The sequence below is a fragment of the Haliaeetus albicilla genome, chromosome 2 (genome assembly GCF_947461875.1).
Source record: "Haliaeetus albicilla chromosome 2, bHalAlb1.1, whole genome shotgun sequence".
In the NCBI taxonomy this organism is placed as follows: domain Eukaryota; kingdom Metazoa; phylum Chordata; class Aves; order Accipitriformes; family Accipitridae; genus Haliaeetus; species Haliaeetus albicilla.
Window position 1 is genome coordinate 72,412,694 of NC_091484.1, and position 27,667 is coordinate 72,440,360.

A 27,667-nucleotide genomic window follows, 5' to 3' on the forward strand; every position below is an offset into this window, starting at 1 on the left:
CATTTCCACTGGCTTCGTCACGACTTCGTCCTTCCGACCCGAACGACCCTCCACCGGAGACCCCCAGGGCAGGCTGCGCAGTCTCTGTTGGACGGGAGCACCTTTGAACTGCCCGACCCGGTCCACTGCACTTTCTCAGACACGTTGCAGCCTTTACAAATAAATTCACATGAAGTGCCCACGTGCGTTTAGAAGTCACCCCAAATCCATGTTGCTTGCCACGCTTTTTGCACTTCATTGCGGGAGACACCTAGGCAGGCACTTTTCCCTCTACAGATGGCACCACCACCAGTGCTCTCCACCCACACACAAACCCTGAGGGGAGAAAAAAAAAAAAAAGAAAAAAAATCCCTCTCCTGTAGTAGTTTAATATTATTCTTATTAATATTATTTTGGAGCCTGTCAGCACAAATCACTCGCACATGCTAAACTGCGTCCTTTGCTTCCGGGCTCAGCGCTTCTGGTGATCAGAGAAGCGGCTCCAGACATCTGCCGTCTCCCAATCCAGGAAAGCGAAATTAAAACAGTCAAATAACGAGGAAAATGTGTCCCGAGTCCAGCCCCGGCGGCGGCACTCCGCTGGCTCGCAGCGACACCTAGAGCCCAGCACGTCTCCGGGAAGGGCCCCGTGTCCCCCCAGCCACTCGGGGGAAGGGTCACTGGTGGGTGCGGACGGCCGGGCATGGGGACGGGTCCCCTCCCGCAGTTGGCCGGGGCCAAGGAGCAGGAATGCCAAGATCGTTGCCGGTGAGCGGGTCACAGGGAAGGGTTAGTTCAGGGTCCTGTCACCGCTGGTCCCTGGGGGCTATCAGCGTGGCAGTCACCTCGGGGAGGATGAGGTCGACTCGCCTTGTCGCTGGCAAAAGCGCACTTGCTGTACGGACCGCGAAGGTCTTCACGAAAGGACGGGAAAAGGGACAGGGAATTAAAAGACAACCCGAGGAAGTTTCCCTTCCAACACAACTCTCTCCTCCGAGTGAGGCAGACCTGCTGTCTCGGCTTGAAGCCGTGCCTTCCCTGGGAAGGCTCGCAGAGCCAGAGCCGAGCCCTGCCGCAAAGCTAACGCGTCCCACCCGGGCAAGAAGTATTTCTAACAGACACAAACAATATTCCCAACTGCAGCCATTTGCTTTCCCTTGTGTCTGCTTCCGCAGAGGCAAAACACACTGAAATCCCTCTGCAAACCTAACACCGCCCAGCGACGGGGAGCCACCCGGTTTGATCTATCGCCGGCCCTTCTTCGTCTCCCCGCTTTTCAAATCCCCTCTTGCCCCCACCCGAAAGAACTAGGCGCGATCGACCCAAGCTAGTTTAACTCCATCAGGCACAGCAGCGAGCCGGCGGCCTGGATGAGTCACTGGTTACTAAGGCAATATGCAGATGCACCCTTTGAAGTCGCGACTCTCGGAGGCAGCGCGGGAGCGGAAGGTGCGCGGCCGAAGTTTGCGCCTTCCCCGCGGGGGCTCGCCCGGGGGCGGCGTGGAGGGAAAAGAGAGCGAGAGACCTAGAAACGGCTGCTCAGGGGTTAAAAAGTTTCCCCGCTGCCAGGTTGGGGGGAGGCTGACGGGAAAGCAAGGAGGGAGGGACGAGGTGAAGACTTCTGCCCCGGGGGAGTATTAAAGGGTAGAACATGGAATGACAACTAAAAAAAAAAAAAGGGGGGGGGGCACGGAGAGAAGCCTTGTGGCCTCGCTTGGAGGGAGATGGGAGGCAGGTGCTGACCCCACGCCCCCCAGCCCTGCTCCGCGGTAGCGGAGAGCCGCGCAAGGAGCCAGGTAACGGGGAGAGGTGCGGAGGCAGCGCAGGGGCGGGCGAGCCCGGCTCGGCTCGGCTCGGTGCGGGCTCCGTCCCGTCCTATCCCCGGCACTTCGGGGGACGAAGAGGAACGCAAAGACCCGCTTGGAAGAGCAGACAAAACGCAAGAAATAGCGCCCAGCCTAGAGGAGCACACAGGCATACGGCAGGACGGGGGGGGGGAGGTGGAGGAGGTGGGGGGGACACCCAAAACCCAACCCAACCCAACGCGAACGACACCGGCGCTTACATCCTCCTCCTCGCAGTCACTTCGCGGCTGGTACTGGAAGCGGGGCCGGCTGCTTTCCTGTTGCAATGGACGCGAGGTCTTGCCGGCAGCTCCGTCCTCGTCGCTGCTCTGGGCGCCCAGGAGGTGACTCGCTTCGGGGGGAACGGGGAAAGAGCGGGAGGTGTTGATCTTCCCGCTGAACCGCTGGTACAGTGAAGCCATGAAGTCAATCCGCGGGAAACGAGGAGGAGGGAGGGAAAGAGAGACGCTTCTCCCTCTCTCTTTTTTTTGTTTTCTCCCCCTCCTCTCCTCTTTTTTGGCTACAGCATGCTACACTCGGGCGAGGCTCAGTCCCACATCAGTGGAAGGGAGAGTGAGGGATCCTGCTCCCTGGTCCTCTGCACCGGCACCCGGAGAGAAGCGGGGGGGGGGGGGGGGGGGGGGCGAGAGAGCAGAGAAGAGGGGAGTGATGGGGGGGAGAGGAAAGAAGATAAATAAATAATAAAACGCAATCGAGTCGTAACACCACAGGCCCCGGGAATGCTGCACCATCCAGTGTCGGGAAGGAAAAAAAAAAAAAAAAGAAGAAAAAAAAAAAAGAACCAAAACACTCCACGAAGACGTACCCCCGATAATGGCGCCTGAGTGGATCAGCATTAAATGTGCTTTGGGGGTGTGCGTGTGTGTTTGCAAAAGCAGGGGGAAAAAAAAAAAAAAAAAAAGGAAGGGGGGCTGGCTCAATCGCTGGCTGTCAGCGGCTCCCCAGGCAGAGGTGGCGGAGCAGTCGCCTCCGAGGTCGCATACCAACAGTGTGCACAAGCGAGAGGCAGAGTGACAGAGTGTGTGAGACGGAGTGGAAGAGGCTGGGAAGCCTCATTCAAAGCACGTTGCTCTTCTGGGGAGGGAGGGCTCTTCTACAATCATCTCCTTTTCGGCACCTTCTTTTTCTTCCCAATAATTTTTTTTTTTTTTTTCCCGGGGAAACAACTTAAAAAAAAAAAAAAAAAAAAAAGAGCAACAGACACCTGATCGCTAGCCGTGAGAGAGAAAGAGAGGTGGGGAGGGGAAAAGGCGAGGCGGGGAGGAGGGAGGCGGGACCGGCAGCCGGAGGGGAGCCGGGAGGCCGGGGTGCCTGGAGCGGCTCGGCTCCGGGGAAAGGGCAAGGGGAGGGAGGGCGAAGCCTCTCCGCTGCCCTGCACTGCTCCAGCCGGCCGCGGGCACGGCTCTGCCCGGCAAAGCGGGCAAGTGCCCGGTCCCCGTCCCTTCCACTCCGTCCTCCTCCTTCCCTCGCCTCCCCCCGGCCGGGGAGAGGAGGGAGGGGAGAATGGGGGGGGGGGGAGGTTGCGGGTTTTTGGATGTTGTTGTCGTCGCTTTTTAAAAGAATCCGGTAAATTGTGTCTCTTACTATTTTTGTATTAATTCATTTTTGCTGCATTAAAACGTGCTTCAGCGCCCCTCAGTGGAAATCCGCCCAAAGTGGCTCCCGGCAGCACCGGCCGCGGATAAACAAGCGCGGTCCCGGCGCCGGGGGGGGGCGGGCCGGCTTGGGCCGGAGCCGGGGTCGAGGCCGGAGTCGGGGCAGGGGCCGGATCCTGACCCGGTCCGGGACGGCGCCCGGGGACCGTCCGCCGCCTCCGCGGCCCTTGCGCCGGCGCGGGGGCGCGGGGCTGCGCTCACTCGGCGCGGAGAACCGCGGCCGCTAATTAAAGCTCCCGGAGGAGAAAACGGGCATGGGCTCGGGGAGGCGGCGGGGGAGTTGGCAGCGGGCGTCCAGCCGCTCCCAGAACGGCTGCATCGGGACAGAGGGTGACAATTCCTGTTGCTCCGGCATCAAGCTCCGGGGTTTCCATAGCAACAGATGCTTAGGTTTAAAGGAAAGTGGCAGAGTTGCTGTCCCCTCCTCTCCTCCCCGAAATACTCCTCCTCTTTGACCTCTAAGTTTGCCAGAGATACTGGGATTACCGGGCGTCCTCTTACGGGAAACACACAAAGCGTGAAGCAGAGTTTGCCCATTCCCATTGAGAGACTTGCTGGTGAAGAGCTCACAAACTTGATTATACTTTAGTGAGTGGATTTGATGGGCTGAGATGTTGCTAAAGACGGATCTTACTTAAAGTTTTAGCTGTTAAGGAAATACCATCTTTGATACATGTAATTTCATCCATCTTAAAAAACCCCCACCTCAGTAGATCATGTATATGATATTCTAAAGAGCAGCTATCACCCCCTCTATGATTTCAGCAACTGCCTGATCAAAAATCTCTTTACATCTGAATAGTTTCATCCGCAGCTTTTTATTTGTGTCTTCAAAGTCAGGGATGAAAAGTCTTAACATTTAGATGAAAAGGGAACCTTATCTCATCGAGAGACAAAACAAAAACAAACGCTCTGCCACCTTCCTGACAGAACTTGAAAGAAGGAATCATTTTGATCTTCACAACTGAGATCCTGACATTTAATTAAGAAATGAGATGAGCACACAATGCTCTGAAGCAAAGGTCTAGCTTCTAAGTCATAGTGACACACATCGTAACAGAGGTAACTTTCCAGAAGCTACTTGGACCCCTCCGTAAGTTATGTTTTGGACACAAATTGACTACACACTACCAAAAATCTGGACAGTTACATCAGCTAAATTCCATCTTGAACTGCATTAAGAGTGACTTTATGACTATTTGGAAGTGGTGACAACTAGCACTGAAAAAAAATAAAGGAACAAGAGAATGAAATTAAAAGAAATAATACATTTTTAACTTCTAAGGAAAACTAGGACACAAAGGAATAATCAAAGAAAGCCACAAAAAAAGGCAAGATGAAACCAGCAGGCAGAAAAAAACCACCGAAGATTAAATGTCTGAATTAAAAAGTCTCAGGGAAAGTACAGAAAAAAGTAAACATTCTGCCTCACAGCTCAGTTCAAAACTGAAAGAGCCACTGAGGACCAATTCAGTTCCAAATACATTCAGTTTGTGTTTTTCATACTTAAGAACCAAGATTTCACATAATCGAGTCTGTCTAGTCATGCACGCACGTATTGTGCATGTATGTGTGTACACAATTAATGGAAAAATTATATTAAGGGAACATAAAATTGCAATGTCAAATACTTTAAAAGCTTATTGAAAAACAACCAGCCAAATGGTCCTCATCCACCAAAAAATCCTGATCATGCAGCTTTGGGCTGTGATTCATTTGCCCTGAAATAAATAATTACAGCTATTTAAAGGCCTTCCTGATTCCAGCGCTCTACTCCATGACAGACTAGGGACAGCAGAAGCAAAGCGATGTCATGCTCTGGGTATCGCAGTGGGTGAAGGAAGATGGTTTGCACCAGTTGGGAACTGCAAGACACATTTCTGTAGCCCTGCTACAGCAAGAGTGACCTTGTGTAGAAGGGCCGAGCAGGCAGCTGGAGGCAGAAATCTCTTGAATAACCCCCTGCAATAAGATTAACCAGAATCAGTATGTCGATGCCATTATTGAAAGCAGGAGGATTTTTCTGAGTCATAGGGGACCCGGATCATTTCATTAGGGACTCTGGAGAGCACTTCAGCCTGCCTGTGCACAAGTTACCTCAGGATGTAGCTTGTCCCCTACAAGCATGCATTATGGTAGTCCTGTCCACCTCTCAGGGAGGGACACAACCCAGCGCTCCTGAGTCACAGCTCAGGGCTGGAAGTCCTCTACTCTCTGCTTGCAATTCCATGGTTAATTTGCTGTTCACCTGTGCATGACTTGGAGCCCAGAGTCCTCTACAACGTGCTGGTTATATGACCAGATACTGTCATACAGTGTGAACACCAACAGGGCACAGAAAACAGGATGGAGCCAAAAAAAGAAACACAGGAATCATTGAGACATGATAGCAAAATGGCAATAAACACCGTATCAGTAACCGGGGTTTCATTACAGCAAAAGACCTTTTCAGCCTATGGCAAGATTTGAGAAGAAAGCAACTTGCATTATGAAATATGTTTAAAGAGGCAAAATATTTCAGAAGTACAAACGTAAGATTCTTGTCTTTAAACACACATATGTAAGAAAGATCCTTTCCCCAAATCCTGCAGACAGATCCCAAGATAAAAATCAAGGCATTTCAAAACAGTGTCCTCAAGCATCTCTTAGTTGTATATTTAATTCAGTATCCAAAGTTTTGCAAGGTTTGATTCCTAACTAGTGACATTTCCATCAAAATAAAGTGTGTTAGCTTAAGATATTTTCCCTGCAGCAGCAAAGTAATTATGTTTTACTGACATTTTTAAAGCATACAGATAAAAATGACACTTGGTTTTTCCACGTTGTATAAACAAACAGCATCCCCACATTTCAGCACTATTAATGTAACACTATCAAAAGCAGGTCAAACCCAAGCCCTACTGCCTTTAAAACTGTACATAAAAGATTCCTTCTTGGACAAGCCTTCTCAGAATAACACTGGCAAAGAAATAATCCAGCAATATTTCTCTTGGATTTTTTTTTTTAATATTACTTTTGCCTGTCAGGGAATTCAAGCATTGTTATTCATGTTCCATTCTTCTATTCTGACTAAGCAATTTATGTTTGCTTAAACTTTGAACTTGGCATCTAATTAATATAGAGTATGTTGTAAACAGAGCTAAACATGTTTCTAGTTTTCAGGTGGTGATAGTTATAAGCAGCTGATTAGTGAATTTATTTTTTTTTAAATAATTTTTTCAATAGTCCAAGTACACTTTTTACACTTTATTATTTAAAATATTGTATTTTCCTTTTCCAATGAACTTTTGATGGAATTTTAGAATTTGCTGATTATCTTTTCATATCACTCCACAAAACCTCAAATTAATATTTGCTCTTTAAATGACTGTATTTATTAATGTAATCTCTCTGATTTTTTATAATAGCAACTCTCCAGGCACTACAGAACCAAAGATACACTATTTTAACTCCTATCACTATTGTTAGCCAAGATAAAAACGTCCAACATTGTGAATCTCTAATGGCCCCAGGCTTATGACATCTATACACCTGCTGTCTGGTGTCATCTAAAAACCCAACCTAACCAAAACAGAACAGAAATTCTCTTTCCTATGTCAAATGCACCAATTCAGCAGTCCCTGAGGGTACACTCGATCGTTCATTTTGATCTAACATGTGTGCTGGGGGGAGCATACCATTGTGTCAAAATAAGTGACACTAGGGCTGCTGAAGACTGAGGGGTATTATATATACTGTGGAATTAGTATGCCAAACTGTTCACTTAAGTCATTCTTTGTGCTAGTAGCCTATCAGAGCAAATTCAGTAGAAATGCAGCATTGGACAGTGAGTGAGCTTGGGCCACAGAGAAGCATATTTCTCTCTGGCATCACACAGATTATTCAAAAAAATAATCTTGCAGGCCTTACAATAATTCAAAAAACCCCAAACAACCCCAAACTCCTAAACAAACAAGCAAGCTAGCTTTCCAGGCTGGACTAAGTGAAGCATTGGAATAATTAGTTTTCTGGGCATTGCAAGAATAATTCAGTCTTCCACAAGTGGCTGAATGAAGGCTTTTTATGGGGAAAAGAAAACACTGATACTCAAGTACTGGGAACAGTAGGCAAAAATGGCTTTACAGGATACAAGATTTGGGGGAAAAAAAGAAAGCAGGCTGGAAGAAAAGGCTCTTCAGGGGAAGAGATGGACCCAGAGGGAGCAGTGAAGAAAGAACAACAAAAGCACAGAGAAGAGGCAGGGACACAGTGAAGTACCAGGAGGGATGAGAGATAAAGGAGATGAAGGCAGGTGAGGTCAAAGAGGCAGAGAAGAAATGAACCAAAGCTGGCAGAGGTGGAAAGCACCAACATGCCTGGAGAGTGAGGAGACAGGCTGGAGTGGTACAAGGTTAATTGGAGCCACACAATGGGAGGATTTTCAAAGCCAGGGAGATCAGCAGCTCCAGAAGGTACTTCCAACACCTGGTGGATAAATGTTCACTCGGTGGTCAGTAGACAGGTGATTTTATCCACCAAGAGTCTTGATACACACCTAGGCCTAATTAAATGAAATCAAGAACACATAGCTGAATATCAGCAAGTACTTCCCAGTAGTGTGAGCAGGACTGTTTCCAAAGGAAATGGGTGAAAGTCCTAATGCTGAGGATAGCCTATATGAGGCACTAGAAAATGTGCTGTACTGCATAATCCTGCCAACTGGCAAAAGGATAGACCACATGACCATGAAGGTCTTTCCCATATGATTTTTTACGATTTCACAACTGGTGCAGGGGTGATGAAAGGCAGAAAAAAACCCCAAACATAGAAGAGAGCACTCAGGAGCAAGGGTTGTGCAAGTTTGCTGCTAGAAAAGGTAACTGCAAAGCCTAAGTAAAAGAAGGTACAGATACACATGTGCTTTTGCAGCTGTACACCACATTGGGGTCCTGGACTACCACTGTACCTAGTATTGCCATACATGCAAATAAGAATTTGCACTGAAGACTGTCTTTCTTGCCTTAATTAATATTCTGTCTTTGGAAGCTTTATCTGAGAGAAGTTAGGACGAGATCCCAATTCCACGTCTTCAAGAGAAGCCAGGAAGTTAAGCATTAAAGTTACAGATAAATACATTTTTCTTTGGATGCCAAGAGCTGTTGGCAGCCATGCAAGACTCAGTAAATGTTGCTGAACTGGTCTCCACTACACATATTCTTCTCTGCTTTGTAACTTGCCAGTATTTGATGCTCAAGTCAAATATGCCATGACAACAACCAGTTTGCCTGACTAATATGATCTCTCAAGGGGATTTTCAGTAAGAAAAGGAAATAAATTTTTCTTCAGAAAGGGAAAGTAGGCTGTTGCAGGTCTATCAAAAAAGTAACCATCTTGCAAATGTATCCACTGGCACTGAAGTCAGCTACTTCAGCTGGACTCTGTCTTGAGGCAAGAGATTATGCTCAGCTCTGTATGTGAAAGGGATGCACAAGGTTCCTGCTCTATCTTAAGTGCCTGAGCCACATCTGCACACCCTTAATTGTCCATGTTGGCAGAAGCTGATGCAATTCCTCTCTAATTCAGCACTATAAAATTGGTAGCACACAGAAGCGTCATACCTTGGAGAAATTCTGAATGTCCACTTGCCGAAAAGAACTTGTGCAGGCAGAATCTTACAGAAACGGAAAGGATTTAACCAGTCAGCATTTCAAATGCATGCCACAGATTTCAAAGGGAGAAGACAAGACAAAATACTTTCATTTAAAGACTTCTTTATAATACAGAGATTTTCTTCAAACAGATCTGTGACTCCTCAGACTAGCTGTCACTAAATGGACAGCTTTCCTGTTGCTTGGAAGAGAACTAAAACCTAGATTTAATAAAAGACCCAGGGGATGTAATGACAATTTTAGGTTTTGGAACCCCACAGCTGAAGGAAAACCCTAGAGAGAAATATGAATATGCAGAGAAAAAAGCATAGAGAGAGAGAGATGGACATCTCAAAAAGGCAAGCTACCATTAAGCTAACAAACTATCCTTCTACTGCTTTGTTCTCATTCTGGGCCTGCCAGACATACGTTTCTTCCTCCAGTTTGGCACAGATTCAGCATAGTCAAATGCTCTTCTCTTGCAGCCTTTTACAAAGAAAGGAGCAATGATGGAAATTTTTAAAAAACCCACCCTGTGGGAGAGCATGTTGGTTATTCTCTAGAAATAAATAGTGGATCAGGGAATCTTGAAGGCTGTGGGTACAATTCCGTCCAGTTTCTGTCTCCCATCAAGATTACAGACAGGTGAGGAGCTGCCTTGAGATGTCTTCTCAGGGCAGTTTTGAATGTGCAGAACTGCCACTGTAGGTACTTCAGAAAGTTTTCAGACTGAACAGGAAAACATCTATTGAGTTTCAGTCATGTGGAGTTAAGTGGGCTGTAAGCAGGGACTTTATGGAACACAGATCTAGATTAGCTGTCTGAAGTGCCCTGAAATCACCTAAAAGTAAATAATTCCTTTTTGGATTTGGCACTAATTTGAATTGGTAGATGTTTGTGCTACTTCACTATTAGTGCTGGTGCATGTTCTTTCCTGCCCATTTGTCTTCATAAATTGATTAGGAAAAAAGCTTACCAGTTCACTTACAGTTTTCTAAGTACAAATTACCCCATTCGTCCAATTCACCTGTCTTAGTAACATAGTCTAAAATGCCTGAGGCTCGCGGAAGCTATTTTAAAGGTTTGTTAGTGCTTTCGGTCAACTGCCATTATGTAACAGTAAATATACAGGATTATAAATGGCTATCCCAACAGTGTATTCATTTTTCAAGAGGTGGGAGACACAAGGACAAGCACGGAATACTGAGAGGAGATTAATAAATTATGTCCTTACCGATTTAACAGAGGTTTATGAGTACAGTTATTTAGGATCAACAAACAAGCCAACTAAAGAGAGATTTTAATTTTAAATACCTCTTAGGATGTGCCTTGATTTAGTCATCAACATATGTGCTTCCTTTTAACCTTACCGCACTCTTTCAAATTATGTCACAGGCACTAAGGTCAGCTTTGCAAAGGTATTTAGCAATGCAAGGTACTGGAGTACACACTGGAATTACCAAAATCAGATCAGTGATGGTATAATCAATACGAGCTGCTGCTTTGGAAAATTCCAGTGGATATTCACATGCATCTTGATGTATTCACTGTATGTACCTAAATTTAGGGGCATTTGATTTCTAGTTGCTAGTTAAGCCGATATAGATCTTATTGGCTTACTAAGTAATATCTTTAAAAAATAAATAAACCCAAAGCTTTGTGAAACAAGACATGCATATTTCTAGTCCCTCCTGACTTAGAGGTAGATCTATACATATATTTATTTTCATATGCCAAGGAATCATAAAAGCATGCCAAGTGAGCCAAACTAAAGAAAGTGGGAAAACTAACTTTAGGGATGTTCCAATAATTTCACCGCAAAGATAAAAGCAATCCAGGACTCTGCTAAGCAAGAAAATTCAAGCTGCTTCATCATGATCTGAATACAACTGTGACAAAGGCAATCCTGTGAAATTTTGACTGCAACTGATAATTTCAAACCTCTGAAAAGAAGTCTGATTTGCTCTTCCAGAGAAAAATAATCTAATTCCCTCCAAGTTATGCAAGCCCACAGCAGTATTCAGATCCTCTTGTTCCCCTCCACAAAGCAAGCAAGCAGCAACTAGGCAGCTAAAAATGTCACAACAGGCCTCCAAAAACCAACCTTTGAGTCCATCACAGTTTCTGCAATGATGACATCAACAGGACTTCAGCAACACAGCCAGAGCTGCATTTTGTAAAAGCACCAACACTGAAAGCAATTGTTGAAAAAATGAAGCCACCATGACTTAAGGCAGTAACAATTTCTGATGAAACACCACTTGCTACACTAGCTGGTGCCTCTCCTCCAGGAACACTACCAGCAATGAGCAGACAGAAACAGCACCACCATTTATCTGGAATTTAAGGTTCTTGATAATCATTAAACTGTTTCTCAACACTACATCTTCAATGATTTCATATCAATAACCGCACTAAAACCTTCTTCAGTTTCATGAGACTGATCAAAGTTTACCATTTTTCTGTGGGAATTGTTTATTCTAGCCATTATTCACCAATTTAAATATGTCTTTGCCTATCCAGTAACTCAGTAAAACAGAATTCACTACTGATTCTGGGGATAATAAATTTCCTGAAAATATCCTTTGCTGAGAAAAGAGTATTCCCGTTCAAAGGAACACATCCTTGTATTGGTATTTCTTGGTATTTTTGGAAGTGGATGACACCTCAAAACCAATTAGCATGGCCTAGTTGTGTCATCTAGAAACATACGGGTCCTTCAAGGCAAAGCACATGCAGTACTGACATTTGCAGCACACTATGACAAATGCAGGCAACAATTTGTTAGAGGTGGAAACAACTGCTGGATAACTGAGATGACATAACCAGAAAGTGGGACAGTCCCCCCAAAGAGGGGCAAAACTGTGTTTTGGATAGAATCTGAGACGTCACACTGGACTTGAAAGAATTTGAGTTACCTGGGACTTTCCTACCAAAGGCATCTGCCTAATCTTGAAACACACAGAGCTTTCTTTGTACTAAAGAATTTGCAAGAAAATATTGCAACCTGGACTGTATCAGAAATAGTGTGGCCAGCAGGAGCAGGGAAGTGATCGTCCCCCTGTACTCGGCACTGGTGAGGCTGCACCTTGAGTACTGTGTTCATTTTTGGGCCCCTCACTACAAGAAAGACATTGAGGTGCTGGAGCAACAAAGTTGATGAAGGGTCTAGAGCACAAGTCTTATGAGGAGCGGCTGAGGGAACTGGGGTTGTTTAGCCTGGAGAAAAGGAGGCTCAGGGGAGAGCATATCACTCTCTACAACTACCTGAAAGGAGGGTGTAGCGAGGTGCGTGTCAGTCTCTTCTCCCAAGTAACAAGCGATAGGACAAGAGGAAATGGCCTCAAGTTGCACCAGGGGACGTTTAAATTTGATATTAGGAAAAATTTCCTCACTGAAAGGGTTGTCAAGCATTGGAACAGGCTGCCCAGGGAAGTGGTTGAGTCACCATCCCTGGAGGTATTTAAAAGACGTGTAGACGTGGTGCTTAGGACATGGTTTAGTGGTGAACTTGGTAGTGTTAGGTTGACAGTTGTACTTGATGATCTTAAAGGTCTTTTCCAATCTAAATGATTCTATGATTCCGTGAAAAAGGAAAGAAAACATTTGCAAGTGGCTCAAACCTTTAGAATTTGCTGGTCTCTTAAGCCCAAAATAGTGTTACTTTCAGAACACTCACCAAGGCCTATTTCTAAATAAATACACAGGCAATTATTTCATCTTTGGCCTGCTTTTTCCAGGGAGCTGTAGAGAAGCATTGCTTTATCTGTAATGTACCTGTGTGTTGAGCTTATGATCCAGGGCTAAGGGGCTCCCTGTTCTCATGGCTGACTCTTGACTGGGATTCTCGTGGTGAGCTTCAGCTCCCCTCTCTGCCATGGGCAATTCTCTAGCCAAGCCACCTAGTTTAAGAGACGGCAGAAGCCACACATACTGCCACCTTGCAAGCCCCACATGTGCCCCAAAATGTTTTAAAGTAGGTTTGTGGGTCAGCTGCAGTGTGGGCTGCCGGCATATCCCAGCTTAGTACTGCAGCCGTGGTGGGAGAGGTCTGACTGCACCTTTCTGCTTATTTTAGGAGCAGCCTAAGGCAGGTTTACAAAGTAATCTCTCTCTCTCTTTTGTGTTACCAGTAGTGCCTTTCTATAGAAAAAATAAAATAAAAAAAGAGACTGATATCTTCACAGTGTGATTTCTAAGCTGACAGCAGGCCTTTAAGATGAGAGCACAGATATTATATTAAATATGTTCCATCACACGTAATTTTTGTCCATTATCTAGTTCATATTAGAAAATAGTTGTCATTTCTTTATCAGATCCCTTTGGAAACTCACTACTGCTGGACCCTGCCCTCTACTGACATGCTTTCTTGGGAACACAATGCAGTCTGTTATATACATGACAACCTAGATGGCACACTTTAAATGAGATGAGTCTTTTAGGGAAAGAGAGGCAAAAAAAAAAAAGAATGACGTGAGGACAAAGCCTAAAATGCTAGTGATTTCTATTTCTTGTGTCAAATAACTGGGAGTAAGGGCAAAAATGAAAAATAAAAATTAGTATTTTCTTAATAATTATTAATTCTTAATAATAATCTGAAGATAATCCATTGGAATCAAAACCATATTAAAAATAAGAGTATGGATCACATTCTGCCCTTCAGAAATAAAATTATTTTGTTTATAGTGCTTTTCAAGCCTGTTCTCTGAGTTTGAGAAAGAAAACATGCTGGACCTGCTGGAAGTTGCAGTGGTAAACAAGCAGCTGTGCCATTCTGCTAACCTGCAGCATTAGCACATACGGCACAAAGCTGTGCTGGTGGCAAGGGAGTACTTCCAGTCCTGCCAGTCTGTGCCCTCTGCCCAGCACACACTATTTTAAGGGACAAGAGAGTAAGCATTTTGATATCTGTTTTCACTTAAGGCCCTTAAAGTGGAGACAACATCCATTAAGTCTCACAGTAAACTTCTGAAATAAAACTCCTTGTCGGTGTTTTACAGATGACACCAGCGGCGCCAAGTGATTTGCTCATGCAAGTCTGTACTGGGGTCAGAAGAGTGCACAGACTTCACCCTATGGCCACTTATTCTGTGGGGTAATGACCCTCTTTATGTCGAGTACTGGGGAAAATCAGCAGAATTAGAGGGAGGTGGAGCATCAGGACAGATGCCACTTGCTAATTTTGGAAGCAACGGGCCCTAAAACAGGGCCATTCACCTGGTCTGGTACACAGCTGCTTGCTTAAAATAGGCAGCTAATGGAAAAAAAGCTGAAGTCAGAGAACTACACTACAAAGATAGTAAAACTTCCCTAAGAAATAGCATTCTTCTTAAGTCATTACTATAGATGTCACTGGCCAGGCGGGGGATGCAGGCTGTGCTCAAGCAATTGTATTTTTTATGCCACAGTTGTTCTACGTTTGCAACTGCAGTCCTGAGAAAAACCCTAATGTACTGGTTTCTCTTTCTGTAGGGTTCTCAGGTTATTTATTCCAGCCCAACTGACAGAAAAGCCAGAGTTACTGCGGGCACAGAGAATGCTTTATGCCCTCCATAAAATCATTTGACAATCCAAGGAAAACTTTCCCGGTCTGTTGTTCAGATTCCAGCGTGATTAATTGTATTCAGTGCGAGCTTTACCTCAGTAAGGACTGCAGGGTCTGACAATATCTGAGCAGGTCAGCCCAAAGCATTAAAATGATTCATAACCCCAGAAATAAACATTTGAAAAAAAAAACCAACTGTAAATACAGATCAGCATCACCACTTGAGGGTGCTGCAGTAGTTCTTAAATATTAACTCAAAGATGTGCTACCAGGCAGGTACTCTACACAGAGCTACACGGCAATAATTCACCTAATTATTTCCATGGAGGCACTCAGAACATTTGGAGCTAAATTCACACAAAAAAAGCTGAACAGGAGATCTTCTGAAATAAAGTCCTAAATCCTAAAAACTTCCTAGCTAACTAAGGTGATAAAATAGGATTCTCCTTAAAAAGAGGTGGGAAAAGGAAAAATTAAGTAGAACAAAAAAGGACCCTCGATTATGCAAGCACATGCATTTCCATCTTAAAAAAATTCATTACAAGTATAAATTCTCAGCTCTGCACACACATTTCCTTTGACTGTAGTACAAGCGAATGTTTTCCAAGGCATATCAAATTGATTTTGCTATAAACTATTACAGGATTATAGTCCATTTGAATAGTCTTCACTACAGGAAACACATAGAACTAGTCTCTGTGGGAAATATATTGAATAGTCAGTAAAACACAAAGCAATACCAAAATACAATAGAAAATGGTTCAAAAAAGCCACAGCAACCTAAATGGAGAGTCTGAGTCAAACATTATCTAGGATTCTCCTATTTTGTAGAACCTCCCTTTTATCATAAAAAATGTTACTTGCTCATGAGGATATAAAAACATGAAACAAAGAATAGATGATAATGAAGTTAAAAGAAACATATGAAATCACTATATATGTGAAAGCATAGTGACTGCACAGAAAATGAGCTCTCATTTGGAAACCATGTCCAATTCTACTTCTTTTATCTGACTCTCATCAGGCACTCAAGAGAGCTGGTCAGGAACTATTTGATGATACTCTTGGAAAATGCTGATCCATCGAAGTTAAAACTGCTGGTGGAAAAAGGTCTGGCTTAAAAGAAAATATCCAGTTCAAAGACATTTGTGGAGGGGGATTTATTGCTTAAGATTAGAAGATATAAATGGACCACTTTCAGACTGAAAAATAACACAAATTTATTTCCAAAAATGAAGTGATTTTGAAATCCTGGTGAAGAATGAAAAAAAAAAAAAAAGAAGCCTGAAATTAAAATAAATCATTTCAGTTGACCCTAATTAATTTTATTCTTTGGCTTGCCACAAAGCAGACATTTCCAAGATTGATTACCCATCCCAATTCAGGGCAGCAAAATTTTTGAAGCCTTGAAACCTGAGTCCTTCTCAGCTCTAATCTCTTTGCTGGGTGCCCAATAAAATGTGGTAAATTGAAAGGCTTTCTAAAACTATTGAAAAAGACGATGATTACCTGGACCTTGGTCTTGAAGTCAAAGTACTGCAATCATCTAGAAGAGTACGACTGCCCTGGTGCAAGGGTGAATATAATTTGTGAACAGGTAAGTACTAGGAATAGTCCTTTGCAATGAGAGGTCCAGAGTCTCACCCCCCTTCCATGTCCTCTCCCTTAGATGACTGTTCAACAGCTTGCTGCTGCTGAAGATGACACCACCCATGATCCACAAAATGCATTTCCCAGGGCTGTACTCATATAGATAAGGAACTGACCCCATTTTAAAAGAAGACTGATTTAACACCAATGAACATCTTTACATAGTACATACACACAGCTCAACAAATACTTGCACCTCACTTTCCTAGCAAAAGATGACAAAAGGAAAGCAATGAGATGAGGGTGAATATATCAAGGAGAGGTGTGCAAGAGCCAGAAATTCATTCTGCAAATGATATGATTAGCTACACACTTCTTTGGCCTTAGCCCTCTAACAGACTGGAGTCATTTGGCCCCTATATTGCAATACTCAGCATCAGAAAAAGAGAGAAAAAGCTACTGTAGACGCTTTACAGAGACAGGAGTAATCCCTGAGCCCATGTAGCAAGACATTGTTTTATTAGGGCATCTGAAATTAGAACCAATATGTCAATATTCCCTTTCTTCATAAAAAGTGTGTTAGAAACAGGCAGACAATCTTGACATTATGTGGGGGTTTCTACAGCCTATTCATTTCTACATTGCATTGTTCAACTACTTATTTTTAAATTTTCATTACTTTGCAGGCAGTGCCCTGATTATTCCTCTGAGAACGGTAACCTTTTAAATACCTTTATAAATGCCTTTACACATGATTAACATTAGCACAAGACCTACCCACTTCCCTATTCCAAGGTCACAAATACCAGATGAACATTTCCAATGAGCAAAATAAAAGATATGTATAATTTTTACAAGTTAGAGAACTGCGGTAAGGACTTTTTTAAAAGACAAAAATAGCAGAAGAAGGTAGAATACCATCTTGGCCTCATTTAAAATATGAGTCCATCTCACACAGGTTTATGTGGAGCTCCAGCTTAGCCTACATGTATAGGAAGAGTCAGCAAACAGGCCACAGCCAAGTGATTTGGCTGTTGGCTGCACAGACAGGAACTCCTGATTACTGTCTTGCATGTTTACTGTGTGGGAAATTATGCCTCCAGCGAAGTGATGCGTTTATCTCCTATTAAGTTGAGTCAGACCAGGATTAAATTTTGGGCAAGCTGCTCTGATTCTGTTTAAGTTACCCCAGGAATAACATACGTGCATACTAACTTCCACCTACCCCAGAGGGGGCTGTGAAGATTAATGGTAGGCAAGCACCTGGATGCCAAGGACAGACATTTGTCCTAGTTACGTCTACATGTGAAAAATGATCAGACTCTTTTGTCTCCTGGAAAATGGTCACAGTTACTTTAAAATACATATTCAAGCTAAGAGTTGTGAACTCAAAGACCAGAGTAGTTGAAATTATTAACAAGTAACATGTAACACTGTAAATGTATTTCACTGGGAAAAGGTCAGCATTAGAGATGTGAGACAGCTTTTTACATTAGAATAACTCATATCGCCTTCTCTTCATCAGTCATGTATTTCCATAACTCTGTGCTTTCTTTCAGTCATCTTATTTAACAAAAAGGATTTATGTTTTGTGGAAAACAGCACTACAGAAAAGGCATATTTATTAAGTCTGCCATTGCAAAATCTTTTGTGTTAGATAAGTGTTAGCAGCACTTAATTTTTTCAATAAATAATTTTATCATTTATTGTGCACTGCTACCTTATATTTCAGTCAGTTTAATTATACCAGTAACATGCTGGGTAACATTTCTAATTTTCCTTCTGTAAATAACTGGTATCATAGCAGATGCCTGTAAGCACTCATTAAAAATGAGGAATGCTTGTACTCATATTAAACCACTGTGGTTTGCTCTGCACAAATGTTTTTTAAAACATTCAAATCTTTGGGCTGAAATATTTCATTCAAAGGAGCATGGGGTTGTTTTGTGTCAATGTACACAGGAGAGAGTGACAGCTGTGTAAACACTGAATTATGGCATACTGCAAAGCACCCCAAACTTCTCCACAGAAGCATTGCAAAACATCTGCCCTCCTACAGGCAGGTCTTGAGCACTGCATTCTGTGCATAGCAAGGTCAGGTTCTACCATGCTTTTACTTATGTGCAGCGTGCATAGAAAAGGGACAACAAAGCAATTTCATTATTCCTGCTTCACAGTCTCCCTTCATGGCTTCACTAGATGAGCAGGAATACTGCTACTGTTGAGATAATTAGCACAGGCAATTAGTAAGACATTGTTAATGTTTCACTGAAACACAAACAGCAAAAGATAAATAATTCTTCCCTTAAGATCTAAACCAGAAGAATAATTAACAGCTGGAGGGGAGGGGAAGCAAGAAGCTAGAACGCACTCCAGAACTGCAATCTGCTATCCAATTTTTGCAAGAAAACATGTGTATTTGTGCATTATATCCTCTACTCAAGCATCTATCCTGCATCAGCAAAGCACCTGCAAAGTTCTCCACTGAGTTCAGTGATAGCAGGATTGCACCTGGATTTGGAAAATCTCATCCTTAGAAATGGGTGATCCTAAGGCCCAGTCCTGTAAGAAACGTTATTCAGTCTGCAAAGAAATTTTTGCAAGATCAGGGCTATAGCTTTTTATTATGGTGGTAACACTATGGACAATCACCTCATGAACCAGCACCCTCACCTTTACTCTGTGAAAAGCTACAATCCTTCTTGCACTCCTTGCTTTCTCCAGCTCTATCATTCTTTTTCCTGTTAAGGATAAAGCTTGACTACTTCTCAATATTTAGTAACTTCTCTTGCTCCTCAGGGGGAGTGAAAAACATGCAAAGTAGAATTAAAGACTTATCAACAACCCTGTGTTTTAATTCAGGATGCCTAGGAAAAGCAGCTGAAACTAACCCATCCTTCCTTTCTTGCTGCCCCAGGTAGTGCCCTACCTCATTTCTCTTTAGAAGACATTTTCCCCATGCTCCCCTGTTTAGACATGAGTGCTTATTTATGTTCTGCTTTGAGACATTTTGATTTTGAGCTTGTACTTGGGTATGTCAGACAAAGCTGTTTGCTGGGCAAAGAGCTACACACTGGTGATGCTGTGTGTAAAGCAAGCACTGCCCATCGTTGTCTTCCATTTACAGATCTCTTCCAGAGCTCTGCCAAGCTTCAGGGCATAGCAGAGGAAGATACATGTACTTCACCCTTACACACAGTAATTCTGGTTTACCGTGTATCAGTACAAGGACAGAGGAGAAGTAGGCTTCCCCTTTCTTCTCTCAAGGACTCTGGGTCTTTAGGCAGCAGATGAGCAGGTTATGTAGCTAATAGCATGTAACACACCTCTCGCTTCCCTCATACTAGAAGCACCATATGCTCTTGCTTCCAGACTGTCTCTCCACACAGGATGGCCAGAAGGCTTTGCAATCCAGGGCAGCATAGCATGGTAAGGCAGGAGTATAGAAGCAGTGTTCCTATGCCCAGCTACTTTCCAGTTTTTAGGATTACTGGTGAGCTGAAGATGATTCATTTCCATTTCTTAAAATCATCAAATCAATGAGATGCTTTCTGTCTGCAGCACTGAGCAAAGGGGAGTTCTGGAGGAAAAGGTAATTTATAAAGAACAGAATGTAAATACTGCATGTGCTATGACAACTTATTTGTTTATTTGGATTTAAAATGATTAACAAATTTGCCTCTACACAGGTCTCAGTGCCCTAACATCATTAACCACTCAATAAAATTTCAACAGCTTTAAAGTAATCAGTTTCACAAAAAGCCAGTCAGCCAGCCACTTTCACAGCCATCACTTGCTTCAGTGCGGGAGGAAAAAAACCCAAAGTCCTCTCTGCTTTTTGCAACATAATCTAATTCTTTAAATATGGGCTATTTCAGATCTGTGATTAGAAACACATTCCAGAGTCCTCGAGAACATTCTGCTAATTGCCTTAGCTTTTAATGGGCATATGGGTCAGGCACCCTTCTGATCTCAGCTCCATGATGCAAGCATGATCCTTGTGCTGGACAAGCTGCAGGCACAATAGATCATAATTGGCATCTTATGCACCAGACGTGACCTAAAAATGGCTAGCAGAGACCCTGGGCTGGCCACACCAAGCAAATGTTTCCCTCAGAAGGAAAATCTGTGCATCTCCATAGCTGGCCTGTGACAGTGTGACAATAATCTGGCCACAGATGACCAGGCATGGGCAAGGCAGCTGAAAAGAAAGGTCAGCTGGCATTGTCCAAAGGGGATTAGATGCAATTCCTTCTTTCAAAGGCACAGATAATACTTGCTTCCTCATCCTAACCTCAGGTCCTCCATATTGCTGTAGACGAAGTTCAGACAGCTCACCTTCATCACACTCAGACACAACTGGACAGACACAGAAGCTAACTTCCAGCACTCCAGATTCACTTTTGAAAATGCTAGCAAATATGTCAGTGCTTACATACACATGCGTGGTGACACGCACACACACATACACAAAGCACTGGCATGGCAAAGTTTGAAACCTCAGTCCAAACAGGAGACATGCAGGGCTTCCAAACTCTTGACAGTCTAAAGCTGGAAGCCAGGCTTGATCCAAAGTCCACCAAAGACGGTCTTTTCACAGTCTCCAGACATTAGGCCTCTACGTAGTGAAAGAAGAATTGAATTCTCCCAAGACTGGCAAATTAAACCCAGATAGGTACTGCCTAGGGGATTAGAACATTAATGAGATACTATGTTCATCCCTGGGATTATTTATATGTGAGGAACCAGGTTTCTTGTTTATTTGTACAGAAAGTACAGCTACAGCATGCTGTTTAAACAAGCAGCCTTTTGATATTTCAGTAAACTTTTCTATTTATACAATAGGGCAATATTTCATTCTCCTCCTGCACTCTGAATTTTACCTGTGATGCCCTTGTCTGTACATGTCTTTCATGACTGGCACAAATAAGTACCACAGACATTTCAAAGCACCACCAGTCATTTCACTAGTGTACTATAATGCAGTAAAATATATGGCATATTGCAACTACAAAACACATTTTAATCTTTCCAAAACCTGCTTCCTGTTGACGACCCATAAAAGGGAGAAGATCAGAATACTATTTCATTGCTTACCTTCCCTGCCCAAGCTCCTACATTACAAGCTGAGAAATGCTATGAGACTGAATGAACTGACCATCTGCAATGACCAAATTCCTTCCTACTATTTGAAAAGCAAATATGCACAGGAGAAGCAATAACCTTCTATATATGTCAAAAGGGCAGGAAAATCCTTAAGTTCAGTGGCCTATTCACATAATAGCAATGCCACAAACTTGTATTAAGTGGGCACTGTTCTTTTCCAGCTGGAATTACACTGATTTCCTTCTAGCAAAGAACTAATGCAGCACAAAAAGGGTTGCATGAAAGCAATTTTTGATACCACTCTCACCTTGCCCATTTCCTTACTGCAGATGTCCTTCCTATTTCTTACTGTCTAAAATCAGAGCAGCAACCTTTGCTTTCTTAGATTAGCACAATGACTTAATGCAGACATTTTACATCCACCATCGCCATGATTAATGGAAATAGATTTGTCCATACTGCTTAATGTTAAACAGCTGAGGCCAGGTTACATGCTAATTTAAACTTCAGACAATCCTACTGGCGTCAATGGGATCAAGTATGGAGCAAAATGTTGCTTCAGTTGCATTTCTGTCTCCTGAAGCCTTCCATTGTATCTTAACATATGTCTTTGGTGATGTTCTAGTGGGTACATAGCAATGAGAGTTATTCACAGCAGATGGTATTTTGCACTGCTGCTTGCAGATTGCAGTACTTGGATTTGCCAGTCACATAACAAACAACTGGCCTAAAAGCAGACAATAAAAGCAGGAGATTAAAACCCAACATGTATTTTTGTGGAGCAGCAGGACTAGTGAAGCAAACTTTTCTATCAAGACATAGCTAATGGTTAGATCTAGTGTCTAATGAAGTATCAGCTCAGACCGAAATTTGTCCTGCAGGTGGGGCATTTCATAGGAGCTCTTCCTTTATAAGGCCTCTAGTGCTTGATAAGACCAAAAATTACACTGCAGTCTCCTTTCAAAGGTCTATGAATTGTGTCTTTTTTACTGAGCTACTTTTTTTCAAAGAAAATTGTGGCAATATAGACTTCTACCCTCACATAGCTTTGCCACAGTTGGCTATAAAATTACTGAAATAGGGAAAATAAGACAGAAACACACAAGCATGACTGTGAATGCCTCACTTTGGAAACTGGAAAAAAAAAACAAGAGAAAGCATTAGAAAAGTATACTTACTATCTACAGTTGGGGTCTTTAGTCAATGGAATTCAGCATGCTTAAAACTTACGAGCTCTGAAATCACACTCTGGAAGGGTATCCTTGTCTTCACTGACTATAGAGAGACCAGGTTCCTCCCTAAGGCACCCGAACTGAATGCCTAGAATGAATATCCCTTAAGTTGGCAATTTTGGAGAGAAAAAGCTCTGCAGATCTAGTGGATCCCCAAAACATTCCCCTCCATGGAGCCAGGGAGATTCCTCTGAAGTGTGATTATTGTTTTAATGATATTAGACAGTCTATGAGCAGCCCCAGAAGCACTATGTGGTGAAACTCATTCTGAAGGACTTCTAGGGAAAGAAGCAACTGGATTGTTTATGCTGAAGCACAGCTGGCACAAAACCAAGGAGTGGCAAGATTTCAAATGTACGGAGCTTTTGTGAGACTGTTCTGGCATAGATATGACACTTCCTCTGGGATATTTGTGAATATTAATATGTGGTGTGATGCGAGTACTGTTTCAGCAAGAGAAGGATGCTGCATTTGGCCAAAACAATTGCTCCTTACATCAGTTCAATGTGCACAAAACAAACTGCATCACATGTACAGAAAAGTCATCACCATTCCTGCACCTGTCACTACTGGAAGGCCATTTGGGACCACATCTTCAACTTTATTTCTGGTAATGCTCCATCCCAAGCTCAGCTACAGTCAGTGGGGTTCTGTTCTGACATCAGTAGGATAACTGATAAGCAAGGACTGTGTGCATATCCTGAAATGTCTCAGCAATCTTGTCAAATAACTGAGCACAACTAGGGAAATATCAAGAGATGGAGAGTTAGAATTAGTGAAAGAAAAAAGAGGTTTATTATTTATATTCCAGCAGCATGTAGAAACCTCAACTGTGATCTGAGTCTCAGTGTGCCAGACAACATGTAAACATACAGTGGAAGCCAATTTTGGCTCTGAAGAGCTTACAGTCTTCAGAGGCAAGACAGACAGAAGGTGAGAAAAGAAACAGAGACAACTAACATACACACAGCAAAATCAGTTGCAAAGCTAAGAGTAAAACTCTGTCTCCCTCCAAATACCGAAGCTTCTCCTCTGTCCAGTCTGTCATACTGCCTGCTAATCAGAACAGCTTGACATCCTGAATGCATTTGCTTTCCATAGAATCTCTGCAAGCTAAGCTATGAGGAGCCCCAAGCAGAAAGCAAGCTGAATCACACCTCCAAAAAACCAAAATGATCAGTTTATTCTGCTATAATTCTTCATGAATCCATACTAGGTTATTGCTCCTTTGTCCTTTACTTCTCTTTTACTGTCTTTTTTTTTTTTCCTAAAGTAGGTCACCTCATCTCCTGAAGTATGAAGCCATAAGACTATGAAAGCATAAAGGAGATTTATTCCTCTCTGTGTGCATGATCTTCTCCACTGAAAGAAGTATGGGAATGACTACAAGGTTCATCATCGACTTCCAAGAATAGACAAATGCCTTTGTTATGCTTCTGTGGCATATCTCAAACACAGGCAGGATGAAACCTATAGTGAAGACAAAAGAACTCTTGCCATTAAGTTGTCCACTAAAAGATCTGAGCATGGTCCAAAGGTGGTAAAAGGTCAGAGCCTAATTTAATTTGAGAATTTTAATTCACTAGACTTAACATAAGGCCATTAATGGTTTTTTTTTTACCTCTCTGTCTCAGACCTCTCTCTGCTCCTAGATACACATTTATATTAAATTTATGATTTACAAGCATCAGGATAGACTGCCCTTTGCTAACCTCTTAAAGGGCTCTCAGTCACAATGATTCTTCACATATGATGCTTAATTACATTTTAATAAGTTGTTCTTGAGAAAATAAAATCCCCAGCAAGTGAAGCTGACAGAAATTTAAACCCTGCACATGCCTAAAATACAAAGTCTTGGCAGAATAAAATCAAGCACCTTTTTTTTCCCCTCAGTACTCTTATTTTCCATCTTTTTTTTACTGATTTCTGTTTGCACTAATTCCAGAGGTATCAGTTCACACCACCAAAAAATGATGTTATTCACAACAGATGCTTGTTCTCAGGAGATTCCTCCACATAAGACAAGGCAAGATTGAAGAAACCCACAGAGTAAAGCAGGGTTACTTGCATTCAAGCAGTCTGTATTGAAAGAAAAGCTTGTGGCTATTTTATCAAGAGGCACATGCTGATGCTATAACTCCAGGACTATTCATGAATGTACTAGACAGCACACACACGCTCACATATGCAGATAAACACAGGGTGTTCAACAGAGTCAGGAAAGACCTTGATTCACAAGTGGCCATTTAAATAAATATGCTGGAATGCTGACATTTCAATCTTATGGAAAATGCTCCTGACAATAGACTAATAATGTATGTCCTTAAGAAATTAATTCTATAATTCCATATTCCAGACTTCTCTGAAACAAGCAAACTCTTTTTGGTATAGTGGAATAGGAAGATTTCCTTAGAAAGTTAAAACAGAAAATAACACATTAAGAATCTGTATCTTTTAAGATGTTCCTAACTCAAATTTTCACTTACATTAAAAGCCCGCTAGCTTCCCTAAGGATCGACAATTGTTAGGATCCTAACACTTTCCTAGGAATTAACTACAAGTCCATGAACTCTACCATCACCAGAAATACCATCTACATTCCTCTGCATCTATGCACTTCCTCAGGTGGCTACATTTTTCAACTAAAAGCAGCCCTGCTTTCTGGGCATTCTTTATCAATGCTTCCTTAGTTTTGACAAAACAGAGAACAAAACATTCAAAGCAAGAAAACTTTTATGTGCAAATAAATCAATGAAGTTTACAAAATGAATTAGGTATCTAGCTATGCTGAGATCTGATTCCAATGAAATCAAAGGCAACTATACTAGTGTAGTGTCTGCTGACCTGGAGTTTTCATTAGATCCACAGGAAATTTTAAGCTCCTAAAAACACTTGTTAATAATGCCAGATGACACAGTTATGCAATTATCTGGCCCATTAGTTTAGCAGTTTACAACACTAGCAAGTGGTTTTCCCACACTCAGAAAACTTTGATGAAAAACAGCATTTACAATAGCGTAGCTGATAACACAATGTTGATACCAGAAACTCTGCTCAAGTCCCTACTTCGATTATATCCAGGACTGGTATACAGGTCTCTTGTCAGGGTTAGAAGAAGAGGTTAAGATCCTGTCTCAGTGTATGTGGGACTTCCTAATGCCTCCAGTACCTGTTAGTTCAGTTTCCTCATGTGTCTAGAGTCTTTGAAGGCACATCATTTGAAGAACCAGATTTTTCACACAATTTAGTTGTTGCAACATGCTCCAGGAAAACTGTGAGCAGAATCACTGACAAAGAAAGGACACACTGAACATCTACTAAATTTTGAGACTTCATTTGACCTACAAGAGCAGTGAGCTTAATAGTGCTCTATCCATTAGTGTTACTGGCCAAGGCTGCTCAACAAAGGCTTTACGATGAAAGCATAACAACCACAGCAGGCATAATTCTTAGTGTTCTTGTGGACAATGACTAAATCAATACTGAGTACCAGTCTCAGAGTTTCCAGATAGCAACACAGTAAGTCTTCCTTCTTCATATAACTTCACTAACAGCATGCAGTAAACCATTCAGCAGGCACAAAATTCCTGCATTTCAATACAACAGCACAAATTTTCCCCTTCTAGATTGTCCTCTGTTGTGGAAACAGGATAGATAGGCCAGTGTAAACTATGCTACCTAGACGTGCATTCACTTCTATGGATTTGCTCCTGCATGGTGAAACTTCTCTTCTGTGATATTTAGATGAACACCCAGTTATACAGTTCCAATGCACCACAGTTGCCCATTTTCAACCTGCATCCTCAGTTATGTCTCCAAGGTCACACAGGAAAAACCCAGCAATGACAGAGAAGGATCTCAAACCAACAGTGTGTCAGACTTTCCCTAAAAACCAAGTATGGAGTCCACAGTTAACTCACTGTTTTCTTATCACCTGAGCTGTTGGCCATGCTATACCCTCACTGTACAAGCTGGGCTCCCTTTACACCTTTAAGCATCTACAGTTTAAATATTTATAGCTAAGCTCTAGTTACATAAGCTGCCTTTGTAAGTAATAACCACTTTAGATTAGGAGTCATTTGATCCATTTTGGCATCTATTTCATAGAGAGATGAGTTCTGTGCAAGCTTCAGTAAGTATGCTCACTAGATCCCCACAAATTTCAGTAGAAAACTGGGATGACCAGCTCAGATGTAACTTGTATACCCTGCATATATCTACATTTAATCAGGAATCCTGAATCAATCATGAATTACTCCTACCCTGTGTCTGTCAGTCTCCTAAGTGGACCATAACACTGTCCTCTCATAAAAATAACTATAAAGAAAAAGGTATTAAATACTGTTATATGTGGCTATTATGGCAGTGTGTCCACAGAAGCACAAGGCAGAGCTGAGACTGGGTGGCCCTCAATAACCATATATTCTGACACCTTCTTGGGAGAATTTAGGTAAATAAGGGGACCTCTCCAGTCTTAGGACACAGCAGAGGGGACACTACAGCTGTTAAACAAGGGCTATGCTTGGGGGGTCTAACCCAAATTGAATCTAGCCAGCACTCTCTATGCAACATTTCTGTGTGTATTAAATAATTTTCAAATATGCCAAAATCAAAATAAACCAAGTATGGTTTCTTAATTGCATGCATAAACACTTTTGTTGTATATATGTAAATACTGTAAATAAAGGCACTGAAAACACATAAGAATGTGAACAAATATTCATTTTAAATGTCTGCAAAACCCCAAGCTACCTTGGATGCCTGGCCTCAGTTCCATATCTGACTTGAGAGCACAAATGCCTTTGGGTTTCAACCATTAACTCACTTTTGAAAATGGGATGCACAGGCCAATTGACTCAAGGGTGGTGAAAACTGCAAGGATCCTTAAAGAATACCTGTGAATTTACCTACGTGTGAAATCACTCACTAGTGAATGAAAAAGGAAAAACAAACAGAGCTGGCCTCAGCCATAAAGTTGATAGAGAGGATAAGGTAATACCATAATCATCTTCTTTCACAGAAAGAGTACTATTTTCTAGTTTAATCCTCTTTCACAGTGGATTAAGCT

The 27,667-nt window shown here is 42.5% G+C and overlaps 1 protein-coding gene across 3 annotated transcripts in view; it reads right to left on the reverse strand.

Annotated features, from left to right (window-relative positions):
- The window catches only part of DPP6 (dipeptidyl peptidase like 6), a 575,225-nt gene that overhangs the window by 416,155 nt on the left and 131,403 nt on the right, over positions 1 to 27,667 (reverse strand). Inside the window, exon 1 of one of the 3 annotated variants that reach the window (XM_069778209.1) lies at positions 2,045 to 2,909. The exons of the other annotated variants lie outside the window; for them this stretch is intronic. Coding sequence (XP_069634310.1) covers positions 2,045 to 2,245 — 201 coding nt within the window. The 5' untranslated portion in view covers positions 2,246 to 2,909. Of the gene's footprint in view, positions 1 to 2,044; positions 2,910 to 27,667 lie in introns of those variants that run through there. 3 annotated transcript variants of the gene reach the window in all.